Below are 17,450 nucleotides of genomic sequence, written 5' to 3' on the forward strand. Positions count from 1 at the left end.
CGAGACTGACACAGAAAACTGCGTGACTGACCTGACACATTCAATTTTAGCATGCAAGCCAATAAATCAATTATAAAAAGGATAATGAATTACTCTAAATTACTCTAAATTACTCCATGTCATGATGGTTCCTGTCAGATAAAATGCTGACATTTTGTAAAATAAACCACATTTTTGTTTTAGTTAACAGCCCAGTTTATGTTAATGTTTTAGATATAATGGGCAATCCGTTTCAGTTAAAATGGGTCACCATTTGAATTGAGTTTCAGAAGATATTCTATTAATTCTAATAAATAATGGGATGTGAAACGTTTCAAACTAGCAAGACTTAGGGGTTAGCCTGAGAGACTCAGCTCAGGGTGAAATTTTCCCTCTCATTTCCTGCGCGAACAACACTCGCTTCAGCTTTAACAGATAGCTCAGCCCATGTCAAACACGTTCAGTCCGTTGGAATAATATTACAAACCAGGTACAATATCTTTCTGAAGACAGACAGCTCGTTAATGTAGTTCTAGTTTAATGTCAGTCAACAAGTGCCTAAGTTTACTTTGTTGTCTTTTTGGTTTGTTATCCTAGCTAGCTCATTAGCTAAGTCGCTAGCTGTTTAGCGCCAGCTCCCAGCTCCCCGACGCTGGTTTAATTGCGTTAAATACCCTTACTAACAGTTTGTATGTGACTGACAGCTGTGTTGTCTGATACTCTACGCGACTGGAGTGAAAAAGAAGATTAGGTAAGTGAAGTTTCACATAGTAATGCAGCTACATTACCTGCCAGATGGGCTTAGAATTAGTACGGGAGTCATGTTTGACCCTGTTTGTTTAGTTGGGGAGAAAATAAGATGTTTATAACGTTACCTATAACACAGCTGGGGCGATCTGGTGCTTTTGGCTAAAATTGACGACTGGCGTTTATACTTTAATTAATCTACATTTGTGTCGAGTCTCGGTAATGCGGATGACGTAATGTTTTCCTCCATTCCTGTACGTGAGCTCAAAAATCACTTACATTTTATCTTTGACTCGTGAAGTCTATCATCAGGTCAGATACCCATTTCACACACATGCTGGACTTGGATTTAGACGTTGCATTAAAGTGAAAATGAAAGTTTACAGCCTGGGCCGCCTAAAGGGCGCTGAGGCCTGGTCTGCCATGTGTCATGTGATGAAGAATGCCGGGGAGGTCATCGGCATATTGATGTTCAACATTAATAACGGTTTAGTTAAACAAGAAATGTGCTTATATGTGATGTAATGTTGATGCGTTTCTGCAGTGATGGTGCAGCCACAACCCGATGGCCCCATGCAGTGGGAGATGTCCGGAGAAGAGAGTGGAGGGACCCTCAGGGTCCCACCAGAGCTTGCAGCCAATGAAGTGGTGACCAGATTGTTGAGTGACAACCAGCAGCTTAGAGGTAAGCGTGTTCAGACTAAAAAAAGATCTCTTAAAAGAATATCGCTGCACTGAGTGATGAGCTCAAACAGCAGATGCAGAAAGAAGAAGAAAGAAAGAAGAAAATCTTGTCCTTTAAAAGTCATATTAGAAGCATATTTGTGTGGTTCATTATTTTAAAGCATTTATCTACATTAACTCTTGGATTCAGTGGTCACTGGGATATACAAACTGTATGCAGAGATAACAAATACTTTCAAAGGTTACAGACTTTGCTCCAGGATGAAGTTTTAAAAAGCTTTTTTCCCCCTAGAAGTTCTGTTTCTATCAGCATCTTTGCTCTTAAAGTGTCACATCTCATTCTTACAATGTCTCTGGTGTTAGTCACATTTGTATGGTAAGGTGAAGACCCTACAGCAAAATAGAGGGAAAACCCCAAAGAGCAGACAATCCCCTATGAGCAAGTATCTGATGATGTTGGTGAGGCATTTAACAGGAAAAGACGTCCGATTTGTACATTTGTTAAAAACCTCAATCTATTTTCAGATTTCCTAGTGTAATGAAATCTACAGATGTGTACGGAGATATTAATGGCTGAAAAATAGAAAGGTCATGAGTTACAGATATACTTGTGCCGCTGTAGATGTAAATATCTGTGGGAACGCTTGTCTCTAACTATAGGTCATTTACACACTTGTATACTCAATTCCAGGTCTCAGTTTGCAAGCACATGTTACTTAAGATACAAATTCCTTTATTCACATTTACAAATTAGTAAGCATTTATGGAGACCTAATGATGCATGGAATGAAGTTGAACAATTCTTCACACCTGTTTGCAAGTGTTTTGACTACAACAGATGCCTCACAAAGCAGCAGGATCCCCCTTTACCTACACCACAAATACAGACAGAAAAACATAAGCTAGATCAGCAGAAACATGGAGGCATTGATTCAATGAGAGCATCCTCCTGCTCTCTTGATATTTTACATGGATCTTTGTTTAAAAATGTCTTTCAGTCTATCGGTCACTGTGTGCTTACAATTATCAATACCTCACTGATTTCCGGTCAGGTACCTGTTTATTGTAAGAATGCTGTTATTCACCCACTGTTAAAAAAAACCTAAGCTTGACGCTACAGACCAATTTCAAAATTACCGTTCATTGCTAAGATTTTAGAAAAGGTTGTGGCTAAGCAGCTTATAGCTGTTCTAGATGAATACAGCATTCTGGATTAATTCCAATATGGCTTTCGTAGATCTCACTCTACTGAAACTACACTTCTTAGAGTCTCCAACGACATTTTGATGAGATGTGATGCAGGAGAATGCTCCGTTTTGTTGATGTTGGACCTGACCTCTGCCTTTGATACTGTGGACCATCATATTCTGCTAGATAGGCTGAGACACTGGGTGGGTATATCAGGGGCTCCTCTTCAGCACTTATTGAGCACTTTTAAGGACATTTCGTATCACTGCTATGCAGATGATATTCAGTTATATATCTCCTTTAAGCCCCATGATGTTTCCAAGCTACAGATTTTGCATAAGTGCATAGACTCCATTAGAGGTTGGATGGCTAGAAACTTTCTTCAACTAAATGAGGAGAAGACTGAAGTCCTTGTTTATGCTCCTAAAACATTTGTTCCTAGTGTTATGGAAAACTTGGGTCCACTTGCTACATTTGCCAAACCTTCTACCAGGAACCTTGGTGTTACTATTGACTCAGCTCTGACTTTGGACACTCATTTTAAAGCTCTGGTCCGCTCCTGTTTTTATCACTTGAGAAACATTGCTAAGATGAGTCCCATTGTATCGCGCTCCGAATTAGAAATTGTCATTCATGCATTTGTTTAATCTCGTTTGGATTATTGTAATTCTTTGTTTACTTGTTTATGTAAAGCCTCTTTGGAGCATCTGCAAGTTGTTCAGAACGCTGCTGCAAAGCTTCTGACCAAGTCCTCCAACTACTCCCATGTCACACCCCTGCTGATTCAGCTGCACTGGCTCCCTCTTAAATTCAGAATCCACTTTAAGGTTTTGACCTTGACTTTCAGGGCTCTGCATGGACAAGCACCAACATATATAAGTGAACTTTTACATCCATACATTCCCAGCAGGTCCCTGAGGTCACGTGACCAGGGCTTGCTGGTTGTCCAAAACACAAGGCTGAAAACAAAAGGCGACAAAGCTTTTGTAACTGTGGCCCCCAGACTGTGGAACTCTCTCCCTTTGAGCCTGAGATCTGTGGACTCAGTAGTCGCTTTTAAAAATACAGCTAAAAACTCATCTTTTTAAACCTGCTTTTGGTTGATTTTTATTTTTATGTTTTAGCTTATGTGAAGCACTTTGAGATTTTTATCTTGAAAGGTGCTATATAAGTAAAATTTTACTTTACTTTACACACCTTGTGAGTCACAGCACTTTAACTGTGTCCAGTATATAGTATGGTATGCTCGGTATGCTTTCTCTCTCAAGATAAGTGCACAAAAAAATACTTTATTAATGTAAGTAATGTGGTGTGTTTACTGAGTACACATTACTGTTTCAAAGGAACATTTAAACAAAGTATTTTCAGTCATTCACTGCTGAGTTTATAGAGTGTAAAGAGGAAGATTTCTATATTCAGTTATACAGCAAACTCTATGTGAAGTTAACTAGCATTAGTTGGCGTTAACCTTTATATGCTGCAGCTCATGTAAATTAATTCAACTGAGAAATGTTTTTACTGCTAATAAAGTTGAACATTTATTTTGTCAACATTTGTATAATGGTAAACATGACTAATAGACACAGTAGCGTAACAGGAAGGCGAGGAAAGAGTCAGCAAACTGAGTCTGTGTCATTATTTAAACTCTATGCTCATGTTGACATCAGCTATTGTTGTTAGTCAGTTAGGAAAGGGTGTCATAAAAATAAAAGTCATATCTGAGTGCATTTCCAAGAACTGAGCAAGAGTTTGTAAAAGTATAATTAGATTTGATGTGTCAGTGGAACAGTGTTTCAGTTAAGCAAATTATATTTATTAACATTAATTCAAGGAAACCATCAGCAAACTAATTCAGTTACTCAGTAATATCATTAACACGCAGTCGTGTGAAAAGCATAATTTTCACACACCTTTATACAGAAAGTACACCCTTACAGCAGGTGCGACCATTTCTAAAAAAATTTAAGGTTGCTGGTTTTCAGGTGCATGTTAACACAGGAGTGTCCTATCAAATTTACCCCAAGGTCAGTGCATGCAATGCTAAGGGAGATTATAAAAACCCTGAAAACTACTTCTCAGACTCCACCGGCTTCAATTAGCATGTTTAAATTCATGGATTGACAATTAGAAAAGGACTAAAGGAGTATGGCTGTACTGGAATGGTTCCCAGGAGAAAACTTCCTCTTGCTAAAAAAAAGATGGGAGCATAGCTTAGCTTTGCAAAGTTGCCTCTGAACAAATCACAGGAACTCTGAAACAATGTCTTTGGATAGATGAGAGCAAAGTGGAGATTGTGTTTGGTTATAATGCACAGTGGCACATTTGGTGAAAGTATTATAGAGTCAAAGCTGAGGCTCTCTATCTGACAGCTAAAGCTTAGCGTAAAGTGGGGTCATGCAACAATGGGACAGTGATCTCAACCACATCGCCAAATCTACACTAAAAAACCTCAGAAGAATCAAAGTGTTGCAGTGGCCGAAAGTCCAGACATCAGCCTGCCTGAAATGATGTGTTAGGACTACAAGAGAGCTGTGCTTAAACAAGTGTACAACTAAGTGAAGTGGAGCAAAGAGGAATCAGTGAAATATCCTCCACAATCGTGTGAGAGACTGATAGTCAGGTACAGGTATTTCTGCAAGCTACTGAATCACAGTTTCACAGATTTGTCTTTTACAGGACTTTGCAGAGCCTGTGAAATGATTCTTTTTCACATGACTGTATTTAGTATATATTAGTCTCCCCCATCTCCTTTTACCACCTCATTCTGTTCCCACAGAGGCGCTGCGGCGGAGCAACCTGGCCTTGCGTCAGCGCTGTGAGGAGATGGAGGGATGGCAACGAAGGACAAAAGAGGAACGAGAGTTTCTCAGCTGTCGCTTCCAAGAAGCAAGGTCCCTGGTGGAGAGGCTGGCCCAGGAGAACCACTCCTTACAGAGCATGGTGAACGGACCTGGCTCCTCCAACACCTCGTCTAATCACTGCTGCAGCTCCAGCCAGACTGAAAACCCGCAGCTACGGACAGCCAGGAATGGACCAGTGGACGGACCACAGGTTGGCTAGCTAGAAATTGATAATTATTAGTCATGTTTCCATTTACCTACTTTCAAATTTACAAAGGCAAGCAGACATGCACCAAATCTGTGTGTCCTGTAGATGTATATAAGGCAATCCTTACTCACATAGGTCTTTGTGTGGCCCCTCAGTACAGAAACAAACTGTTTTAGCTCATCCCCCCTTTAAGCTAGCTTTCTTTTGATTGGCTGTTCCTCAGTAACGAAATGCTTGGGTAATAGGTGGGTGGGGTTTTTTTTGTATAATAGCCAGAGATTAACATATTAGGGATATCTGCTCATATGACAACATACAGAGCAAAGATTTTAAAAAAGGTCTTCTTTTTTTTAATTTTTTAATCCTGTTTAATACGAGCCTCCATATATATCATGGGAAAGGTGAGAAATGGACTTTTAATCTTTTCCATTATGTCTCTCAGACTCTAGATCAGCGAGAAAAGAAGAGAGTCGAAGATACAGAACAATGCACACAGACATCACCGCCTCGCAGCCTGGTAAGATGTTTGTGTGTGTGTTTGTGGCTCATGTTCATGTGCTGTCATGGTCAGTCAAACTCTGTTTTTTTTCTGCTCATATTTTTCATCTAATCAGTGTGTCTGTGTGTCTAGGATAACACAAGTGTGCATAGCTCATTGAGTTGCGCACAATCCTCTCCCCCCATATCATTTTCAGATGAACTGGGAGATATAATGGGCAATGACAATAGCCAGGTGAGCCCGGTCACTCCCATCCTAATTCTACCAGTCAGATCTCTAACGCTGCACCTGCAGCCCTCACACATCCAGTTTGAGCTTTCCTCACCTAATCTACAAACAGTGGCTGAGGTCAAAAATTGTAACTAATAGAAAATGTGACTAAAATGACATTGGCAGCAACTGAAGTGTGTTGGACTGTGTTTTACATTCAGCAGCATAAATTTTGAGGTCAAACGTGGGGGTTTTTTGGACAACACTCAAATAAAATTTGGAAAAGACAGTAACACAGTTTATCCCAATCACAACCTCTCCTTTTCTCCTTATCCACATGGTGTTGGATGTTTCGGTGTAGTTTCAGTGCTGAAGCCCACAACGAACACGATCCATTTTTCTCATTCTTCTCTGTATGTTCATCTATTTAACCCATCTCTATGCCACTTCCATGTTTTTCTCTGGAGCCTGTGGAAGGTGCAAACGAGTTCCTGCAGCTGCTGAAGAGCCACAAAGAGAAACTGGAGGAAGGGATGCGAGAGCTGAGAAGGAAAAATGAGGAGCTAGAGAAGCAGAGGGACGAGGGAGAGAAAGAGAAGGAGCGAATGCTTCACTGCATAGACCAGCTCCGGGGTAAACTGGCCCAGGCACAGGTAACGTTGATATCCAGGCACATAAAAGTCTTTCAGATGAGTCACTATGGTAAGGTAGCAATGTAGATGATCCTGGCAGGCGTAAAGGGAACATTTACTAGCAAAACAATGTGTGAATGTTCTGTTTCTGTCGCATAACTTTCCAGATTTGTATAGCATGAACTGCCGCTTGGCCTTGAATGTAACACCCAGATGCTACTGTAGATAATATAGAAGTTAGCTGACATGTTAAGGTAAAAGTTAATATGAAATCACAAATACAATAATAAGTAAAATCGGTAAAAATATTAATTAATAATATAAATACCAGATATTAGCAATGATTTATCGGTAATGTTACTGTACCGTGTAGCTAAATGTGCTGACCTCTATCATTTCGCTCACGGATGCTGCTGCATGTAATCATATTTGAAATATGATTGAGGTGTTTCAGGTTTTGGATTGGTAGTCAGACAAATCAGCTTCATGGTAAATAAAAACTAATCACATCAAAAATAATAAAATAATTCTGAGTGGCCTTCCTAAAGCCATGACAGAACAACACTGTTTAGGTTACGTTGAAGATTCATGTCTCAGTTCCACCTGGTGGCTTTCAGCCTCCTTGTGTGTTCTTTGCATAAATGTTAAATAGCAATTAGCACTACAGTTAATAATAACATTTGAAAACATGAATAAAGAAGATTTAAAAAAGGATAAAAATGTTATCAGAAGAAATCTCCTCACAAAGTAATGGCTTGTTTTCCTCTGTTGCATTTTGCATGTCACTGGTAGATGTGACCTTTCACTGCTTGCAAATTACAAAAGAGATGACGTGATGATAAACACAATCTGTTTTGTCGTCTGTGACGTGGAAAAACTTGTATGACTGTTTTACAGACGAACAGTGTTACTGAGGAGGTTGTCCAGCAGCGCTCTGAGGCACAGCACTCGTCCGACTGGTATGAAGCATTTTCACTTAAGCACACTGTTGGAAACTAACAGCACTAACTTTACTTTCTGCTAAACCTTTAACACAGTTCTGTTTAATGATACAGAATATCTGCAGAGAATTGCTCTCTTTTGGAAAATGACACCAGCATGCTTTTTGATTGCTTAAAACAACAAAAGCCTCACGTTTGAGATGCTGTCTTCCTTCTCCTTCCTCTCTTTCTGTTCCCTTTTCCCAGCTCTAGCCTGGCTAAGCTCACAGAGCAACTTCAGGCCACACAGGGCAGGTGAGCCCGCAGTTCTGTGTGGCTTTGTCTTTCTCACTGTTTGCACGTCTGCTTCCTGCTCTGCTGTCTTCTCCATCACTGCAGGAGGTCTACCTGTGTGTCTCTTATTCTGAAAAAAGCCTGTTTTCCTTGTTTGTTTGTTTTAGGAAATGTATTTGTTTTTATTTCATTTATTTTATTAGAGCTGCCAAACTTCAGCTCACAGACCAATAACACAATAATGTTGTAACACAACAGCAATGATTTGTCCAGTGTCATCTAGTATTTTATCTCATTCATGATTTCCAAAAGTTATTAAAAGACATCCTATAAATGTTTAATCCAGTAATGTACAAGTACAATATTCAGATTTTCTTACTACTTTAAATTAATTTGTTTTTATGTCAAATCAACCGGTCTTTCAAATTGTGCTTTTATAGAAAAGATCAGCTCTTTGCATCTAATATATAATGATATGCAGTATATTGTATATACATGCTGTCTGTTTGTATTAGACAGTAATTTAAAAAGGGCATTCCTATATTTATTTATTTTTCAATATTTGTCACTGTCACTGCCTGTTACAAGTGATTTTTATTTTGTAGGTATCGGGAGCTGGAGGAGAAGCTTGATTACCTGCAGAAGAGCTCAGCTCAGAGGGACAGAACTGAAGCTCTGCTCAAACAGAAGGACAAGGACTGTGCCCAGGTATCACATGTGACTAGCTGTCATTTTTACTCTGAAAGCATAAAAAAATCTTCTACCTCCTATACTTTTAATTCTAGCAAGCGGAGTGCAAAAAAGCTTGTTTGTGTTTTTGTAGCTGGCCAAGGACTGCGAGGCCCTGAAAGCTCAGGCAACTTCCCTGCTAGGAGAACTACAGGAAAGACAAAGCTGGTTGGACAAAAGTGAGCATGAACGCGTACTCCTGGAAGACAAGTAAGTTGTTACATCACCTGCAATAGATCCATACACAGAATTATGTCTTAGTTCACCCTTTAGGTGTGCTCATGTGTTTTTTTTTTTTTTTGCCTGTGTGCAGATTAAGCAGTAAAATAAAGGCCCTGCAGGTGGCAGAGCGGGAGCTTGAACAGCAGAAGAAACAGCATCATGTAGCCATGGACAAGCTGCTGCTGCAAACCCAGAGCCTGGAGCAGGCCCTGAAGTCAGAGAGACATGTTGTCACTGAGGAGAAGTGAGTCCAAGACGCGTACAGATAGAAGAAGCCAACATGATTCATATGTTTCTGCACTGTTGTGCTATTTAGAAAGATTTATTTGAATGGACGAAGATGCATTAAAAAAATGTAGAAGCTTTTAACTGCTCCCTTATTTAACAAGGGGCCACCAGAGTGAACGGATATGTATGTTTGATTTGGCACAGTTTTTACATCGGATGCCCTTCCTGACACAAGCCTCCCATTTTATCCGAGCTTAGGACTTAAGGGTACAGTAGCTTGTGATGACCCTGAATAATTACTTTACTATTTAATCTTTTGTGCAAAAAAGTGGTTCTATATTAGAATCAGAATCAAAATCAGAAACTTTATTGTCATTGTCACAGGTACAACAAAATTAAGAATGTTCCCCGATCATTGCATTACACTATTGATGCATTACACTGGTAATTATACACAATGATAACCTAATGGGTTTTAACCCAAATTGTGGTCAAAGTCATATTTGTGATTTTATGGGCAATACCTGTGAACTGTGATAGATCACTAGCCAGACAGACTGATTGGTAATAGCTCTGTGTTGTTAACAGTCTCTTTGGTTATTCCTCCTTTTGGTTTATTGAACGTTTACCAATATATTGCACTTTATTTCCTCAGGAAAAAACTGACACAGCTACAGCATGCATACACATGTCTCTTTAGAGACTATGATTCTAAACTGAAGAATGAGGTAAAAATAAAAACCCAACCAAACAAACATTAAATTAAAAAAGGTTTTTACACTCATTAGTTTTGGAATACCTTGGGGGTCAAGTCCAAACATGAATCTGTGTTTATGCATTCCAGGGTGGAGATCTGTGCAGCCGACTGGAGGAGGCTGAGCGAGCGCTGGCCCTGAAGCAGGACCTGATTGATAAACTGAAGGAAGAGGTGGAGCAACAGAAAGGCTCCCTGGAAACAATTCCTGTCCTTACTGCACAGGTATTCCTTCTTAGCTGTTGAGCTGACTTATAAAGTGGTCACTTGACAGGTCTGGTAGATGACAGTGACTATGGACACATATTGACAGTTGAAGTAAACAGCGGACTGACAGTCTACAGATGAACAGCGGCCAATGTAGCTAAGTTTATGCATAGAACTCAATTTGCAGTCTACTGACATCTAGTGGTGAGATTTTACACACTGTAACTTTAAATAAATAAAAAATGATTGCATTACTTTTTGAAAATTTCTATAAATTGGGAGATATTAGAGATATGATTTCTTTAGTCCACGATAGTGGTGTAGTGAATCTCATTGTCACGACCCAAGTGGGATGTAATCAATGTGGAGCAAAAATGCTCAAATGCTAGTCGCAGCATCTTGAATCTGACACAAAGACTGTTTGAGAGCCACCGGTGCAACTTAGCTCTTGTCTAGAAATTCTGTCCATAAAAATTATGAATATAAATGGTGTTGAGGACAGTCGTGGTGGAGACCAACTCTGCTGGGATTGTGTTCAGCTCATTGCCTGAAATGTGGATGAAACTCTCACTGCAGGTGCACAGGGACCAAATGACCTTCTTCCGTATCTTTCAATGGAAAAATGCCCTCTCCACACGCACAAAGTACATGTAGAATAAATGCACACTTGAATATCTGTGAGAGGGTAAGGGGCTCGTTCAGCATTCCACAACCAGAACTAAAACCACATTGTTCCCTCTGAATCCTAAATTCGACTAATGGATGGACTTTCCTAACCCCTACATATACCTGGTATAGACATTTTCAGGAATGCTGAGTAGTGTAACACATAGGTTCCATAGGCCTGACCACCAGATGCTCTCCCTTGAGTGCCCTCCACACTATCCCAGCCAAGGTGAACTGGTCCCTCAGATTCTTTCCTCTCATTGGAGTCCTTTGAATCACTCTGGAAAATCTAAAGTGCTAATAATTGTTTCAAACCACCACAAACTAAGGTGACTTCAGCAGCTGGCCTGGAAAGAGTAGAGAGAACCTCAGTATTCTTATAATGATGACAGCACACATTTGAACTTCAGTCTTTATCAGCCACGCCGACATTTTAACATGTATGTAATGCCAGTTTATTGAAATGAACCCAAATTACTGCATGAAAAATGACCTCACATGTCTCTCTCACCCAGGCTGAGATCTACAAGGCAGATTTCCTTGCTGAGCGAGAAGCCAGAGAGAAGTTAAACCAGAAAAAGGAGGAGCTGCAGGAGCAACTGAATCAGGCCTTGGCTGAGAATGAGAGGCTTAAACAGGAAGCTACCGCACGGTAAAAACCAAAAACCAAGACATTGCAAATTATAATAATTATTTGTGTCATCAGTTTGGGTATGTGGATGTGTTTATGCTTCATTATGTGTGTTTCATCTGCATGTACAGTTAATAAGATGAGATTTAACATAGAACTTTTCAATGCTCCCTTCTGTTTCAGTGCACGTATGGAACAAATGAAGATGAGACACCTGGATGACTTCTCTGCACGGCCCACACTCATCCCCCCCCCACAAGGTACAGAATCATGATAGTTTTATTCTCATGAAGCTCTACTTTCACTACTGAAATAGAGAAAATTTCATGCTGTGTGTTTTTTGGAATTTATTTTCTTTTTTAATTTATTCACATATAGGGCTGCAATTTAAAAACTATTAATTTGTTAAAGTTTTTAACAATTATTTTATTCATTAGTAGATTCAATGTTTTGTTCATAAGATTCAAAGAAATAGTAACGCTCTTTGGAAGTGCCCGTATCTTATGACGATGTCTGTTGAATGTCTAGTTTTGCTTGACCACCGTCAGTTTCCTTTTATGCAGTCACTAAAGAGCATGTGCTATTGGTTTGAAATCAGGTCACTGACTTGACCATTGAAGAATATATCCCATTTCTTTGCCTTCAGAAACGTTCGGGTTGCTTTTCCAGTATGGTTTGGGTCATTCTCCATTTGTACATTGAAACGTTATCTGATCAGTTTTGTGGCATTAGGCTGAATTAAAGCAGAGTGTAAATTATTATACACTTTAGAACTCATTTTGCTGGCCATGAAATGCTTGTCAGTCCAACTAATTATGAGCCTCTTAAAATGGAGGATTATGTAAAAAAAAATTTGTAAATCCTAAACATGTATTGTAATACTTTTTTTTTTTTAGGTCTGCACTTCAATTGCATCTTGATTATTTGATTTAAATCCACTGTGGTGGTGTACAGAGGATAAATGGCTAAAATGTGTCATTGTCCAAAACCATTTGGATCTAACTACGTATATGTTGTAAATAAATGCAACAGTGAAAAAGGAAAATACTTTTCAAATTAGCGATCCTACTTTTTTGCCTAAATATTAGCACGGGTATTTGTGGATGTTATTCTTACAGTGTACTTTTAATAGTAATTATAATAATAATAACTTTATTTATAAAGCGCTTTCAAACAAAGTGCCGTACAACTATTTGAAACTAAAAAGATAAATAAAAGTGATACATAGTAGGGCTGCACGATTTTGCATAAAATGAGAATCACGATTTTTTTGCTTAGAATTGAGATCACGATTTTCTCATGATTTTCTTTTCCAATATAAATATTTATTGCACTTATTAACTGCACATCAACTTCGTAACAGTTGAGACTGAACATAAAAACAACAAATAAACATAAAAACAATAAATGTCTCACATTTTGTCGTTGCCGCAAAATGTTGTACTGCTTGTAATTCCGTCTCCACCGTTGCTCGACACTGCGTGTATAGAGCAGGTAGTGCAACATTTTTAAAATAGTTGCGGGACGGCACTGTGTAGCGTTTGTTTAGGATGTTGATCATTTTCCTAAGTCCCTCGTTTTGAACAGTGTTGATGGGAGCCATATCTTTGGTCAGGTGATAAGTGATAGCTTCCGTAATTTCTTTGTGCCTGCGGGAGTTCGACGGGTATAGGGAAGCGCTGTATAAGGTTCCTGATATTGATGTTTGGGTGGTTGACCGGGACAGATTTTCTCCAGTCACTTTCTTGGCCTTTACAGCTTCGTCATCTCTCACGTGCTCTCCGTTGTTTTTTCCCTGCCAGCTGACTTCTGTATCACGTGGTATAAGCCTCCGCCCTTGTCATTTGTTGAGCAGGAAGAGTGAGCGCTTGTTTTCATGCAGCATATGTCCCGGATCAAAATGCGTACAATCGTCATCTTTTTTTCTTTTTCTTTTTTTTTTAAATCGTTGTCATTTCGAAATGAGATTGCACATAAGTATGAATTGAGATCGCGATTTTCTAACGATTAATTGTGCAGCCCTAATACATAGCAATACAAGTAAAAAACATAATACAAGTTAAAAACAGTAAGAATTTACAAACTATTTTTGCCATTAACTGTTTTGCTTTTCTTAGGCTACGTCCACACTGGTGGAAAAATGTCGAGGAAAAGCACCAAGTTTTTTTTAAATGGACTAACAATGAGGTGGAGTTGTGCTGCGAGTAACACAAAAGTACAAAGTTGCAAAAGCGAGTGAGAATTAAAGAATTTGAAGAAAAGCTATCTGAAGCATGTACAAACTGATATTAATCTTTAATAGGGCTGTCAAAATTGAGAGCAAACAAAACAACTGCTGTATAATGCCCTCCGCTATCTTTGTTTAATTGGTCACATGACTGCATCATATGACTAACATGTGTCATTGTTTTTAAAAATCTCCGTTTTCGCTGTCCACACTGCGATGCGAAAGCACCATCTTCAAATGTACGCGTTTTCGAGAGCGTTTTGAAAACGCTGCGCTTTCTTTCGGGGAAAATGCCGTCTCGGTGTGGACGGGAGGCCAAAACGGAGAGAAAACAATGCATTTTCGTTTGAAAACGATTCATGGATCCATCCATTAGTGTGGATGTAGCCTTAATTCAAAATCGTGTGAAAGTCTTTACTGCATACTGCTACTGGCTGAGTACCTGCTTGCATGTGTCAACTTGATTAATGGAGCTGATTACAACTGGCTATATTACTGTCAGTGCAAAAGCCTCTTCCCAACAAGTATTGATTTAATCAGTCAGAACATAATGAGAGAGGGAGAGAGATGACATGGAAAGCATTGTACTAATTTGACAGCTGTTTGCGGTTTACTCACAGGTATAGAAAAGGTGATGAAGCAGCAAGTGCAAAATACCGCTCAGCTCTTGTTGTTAAATTCCTTCATGTTATGGTAGCCTTCCTTCTGGACACTGGTGCACTGCTGCTTACACGTGGCGAGTTGGCAGTTCGTCTTGTAATCGGAAGGTTGCCGGTTCGAGCCCCGGCTCGGACAGTCGTTGTGTCCTTGGGCAAGACACTTTACCCTACCGCCTACTGGTGATGGCCAGAGGGGCCGATGGCGCGATATGGCAGCCTCGCTGCAGAAGCGATATGGCAGCCTCACTTCTGTCAGTCTGCCCCAGGGCAGCTGTGGCTACAACTAGGGATGCACCGATACCGGTATCGGGTATCGGCCTCGATACAACATTTTCTAAAGTACTCGTATTCGTTAAAAGTCCCCCGATACCGAGGACCGATACCACGGTCTGAGACCTGTCTATGTTTGAGCGGCATGTAAGGGGTTAATCACAGGCGCCGAGTGCCCGCCCCCAGGCCCCGGCTGCAGCTCAGAGCTGGGAGAAAGCGAGGCGAGACATATCAGCTGTGTGGAACTATTTCAAAGTGAACGAAGACGCGAAAACAAAGGCGGACTGCAAATTGTGCTCAGCGAAATTGTCCAGAGGAGGCTCTAAAGGTAGCGCATTTAACACAAGCAATTTAATCAAGCACCTAAAATCCCAACACAACAACGAGTACAAAGAGTTTACCCACGCTTATTTACCCACGCTTATTAGCATAGAGGAGCATAGCTGATGCTATAGCAGTGGGACGGAAAATAGTTGGGCATTTTAAACATTCCGCCTTAGCCTACTCCCGCCTCGAGGACATTCAGGGACAGCTCAACCAGCCAATAAAGAGACTGCAGCAGGACGTACAGACGCACTGGAACAGCACGTATTACATGCTCCAGTCCCTGATTGAGCAAAAGCGAGTGCTGGGCGTGTATGTGTCCGAGCACGAACTCCCTGACTATCTCACCGCTCACCAATGGGCTCTTATGGAGACGACTGTTGCCATCCTCGCCCCCTTTGAGGAACTAACTAAAAAAGTGAGCAGCTACGACGGACTAGCCTCTGATGTCATCCCAGCTGTGACTGTGCTAGTGACACTTTTAAACAGAGAAACAGATGAACAAATTTAAAATTAAATTTTGTTTTTTTTTTAATAATTATTTATTCTGTAATATGTTGCATACAACATTAAATAAATGTTCTTAATTCCAAACTAGTCCCTTGTTTGTTTGTTTTTTGTTAAATTATAGGACTAAAGCTGTTACCTGCAAATTTAAATCATGTTTTTATTTAGTACTCGGTATCGGCGAGTACTGAAATGCAAGTACTCGTATTCGTTTCCAAAAAAGTGGTATCGGTGCATCCCTAGCTACAACTGTAGCTTGCCTCCACCAGTGTGTGAATGTGAGAGTGAATGAATAGTGGAATTGTAAAGCGCTTTTCGGGGCCCTCAAAGCGCTGTATAAATGCAATCCATTATTATTATTATTATTATTACCAGAGAAACAACAGAACTATACTGAATTAAAATCGTCCTGTTGATAACAATAGACAGTCTAGTTTTTCAAGTCAAGATCAGTGTATACGTACTTGAGTAAATCTACCTTTTACCACCACCATGTACTGAGGAAATGTAAAACGTGGTTTCTCTTTTAAAGGTTTTCTTTCTCTCGGCCTTAGGTGTGTTCCCCCCTTTCAACACGGTGCCCCCTGCTCCCTCATTCCGTACTCCGGGATTGGGACCAGTTGGTGATCAAGGTCCAGTCGGAACTGAGGAGCTGCCAGATTTATGTTGTCCTAAGTGCCAGTACCTGGCTCCAGATATGGACACACTGCAGATACATGTAATGGACTGTATACAGTAACATAATCATTATTGCCCTGCACACCATGACAACAACATACATAGATATGCAGTATGTATAGTCTGTTTAGATTCAGTGTGTCTTCTCCCATTTCTGGGTGCCCGCTGGAAAAACATGTTTGGATAGTTGCACCTTACACTCGCTTTCTCTCTCAAACAAACACACATCCACAAACCTGAACACAAATTCTGGATCTTTCTGTTGAACAGTTCAGTATGCTGGAATTGAGACAGTTCATGCCAAGGCAATCTGATGACAGTTTGAACAAGTGAAAGAAAAGCAAGAAAATCAGCATGATATTTCCCTGTAGCTCTAGTGTGGATCCAGTCTCTGCTGTAGTTTTTCCCTTTCCACAATCATTATAATCATTTCTGTTCTTATGTTTCCCCTCCTATGCTTACTTTCCTCTGAGACAGCACTTTGATGCACATTTTCATCAGTATTTTTTAGATTCAGTGATTAGATTCACATGGTCCTCTATCCCCCATTTCCTTGCTTCTTTGCTTCAATGCTGTAGTGATGACAGAGGAGCACACTACATGCTGTGAAGTAAATGTGTATACTTGTAATTGCATCAGTCCAAAAGATCAGTAATTATTAGACCTAAGGTGATGATAAGTTTAGAAGAAAAAAAAGAAGTGACAATCCAGATGTTATACACATGATCATGTGAATAACATATTGAGCTTAAAAAGAAAATCAGATATGTTATGGTTGTAAACGTAGCTGTCTGCATTACCTCAGAACATGTATTATGATGTATTAGAGATGGATTTACTCTTGTTGGAGGAAAAAAGTAACCATTCTCTGTGTTCTGTGCCTGTGTACATGACTGACTGCACCTCATGCTAAACCCAGTCCTTAACCCAACAGCCCTTTTGTGACCCTTCTTCTGTCTTAGCTTTACCTGTTGCACCTATTTATCTATCTGAATGTAAGATTTCTTCACAGTTTGTGTGGATTTTAACTAAGTATAGAAACATTTGTGGAAAAAATGCATCAAACTGTTGGAGATTTACAAAATAAATCAGTTATTCATTTGACTTTATATGTTTTTATATAGATATGGAATTGATGTTTCGTTTA

The 17,450-nt window shown here is 39.8% G+C and overlaps 1 protein-coding gene across 5 annotated transcripts; it reads left to right on the top strand.

Moving 5' to 3' along the window:
- Nucleotides 1-366: 366 nt before the first annotated feature.
- ikbkg (inhibitor of nuclear factor kappa B kinase regulatory subunit gamma) lies at nt 367-17,407 on the top strand. 5 transcript variants are annotated; one of them, XM_040013861.1, is made up of 17 exons: nt 373-469; nt 684-730; nt 1,271-1,411; nt 5,375-5,649; nt 6,089-6,163; nt 6,278-6,379; nt 6,823-7,008; nt 7,885-7,946; nt 8,175-8,222; nt 8,807-8,909; nt 9,025-9,140; nt 9,244-9,396; nt 10,036-10,108; nt 10,225-10,359; nt 11,523-11,659; nt 11,822-11,898; nt 16,180-17,407. In XM_040013861.1, exons 3-17 carry the CDS (start codon nt 1,273-1,275, stop codon nt 16,362-16,364), a joined length of 1,866 nt encoding a protein of 621 aa, XP_039869795.1. In that variant the 5' UTR covers nt 373-469; nt 684-730; nt 1,271-1,272; the 3' UTR covers nt 16,365-17,407. The 5 variants fall into 5 exon arrangements, with proteins under 5 accessions (XP_039869794.1, XP_039869796.1, XP_039869797.1 ...); XM_040013860.1 differs by having other exon boundaries at nt 367-730; XM_040013862.1 differs by lacking the exon at nt 8,175-8,222 and having other exon boundaries at nt 368-730.
- The last annotated feature ends 43 nt before the right edge of the window (nt 17,408-17,450 follow it).

Source organism: Simochromis diagramma, unplaced genomic scaffold, assembly GCF_900408965.1.
Source record: "Simochromis diagramma unplaced genomic scaffold, fSimDia1.1 OVJJ01000705.1, whole genome shotgun sequence".
Lineage (NCBI taxonomy): Eukaryota > Metazoa > Chordata > Actinopteri > Cichliformes > Cichlidae > Simochromis > Simochromis diagramma.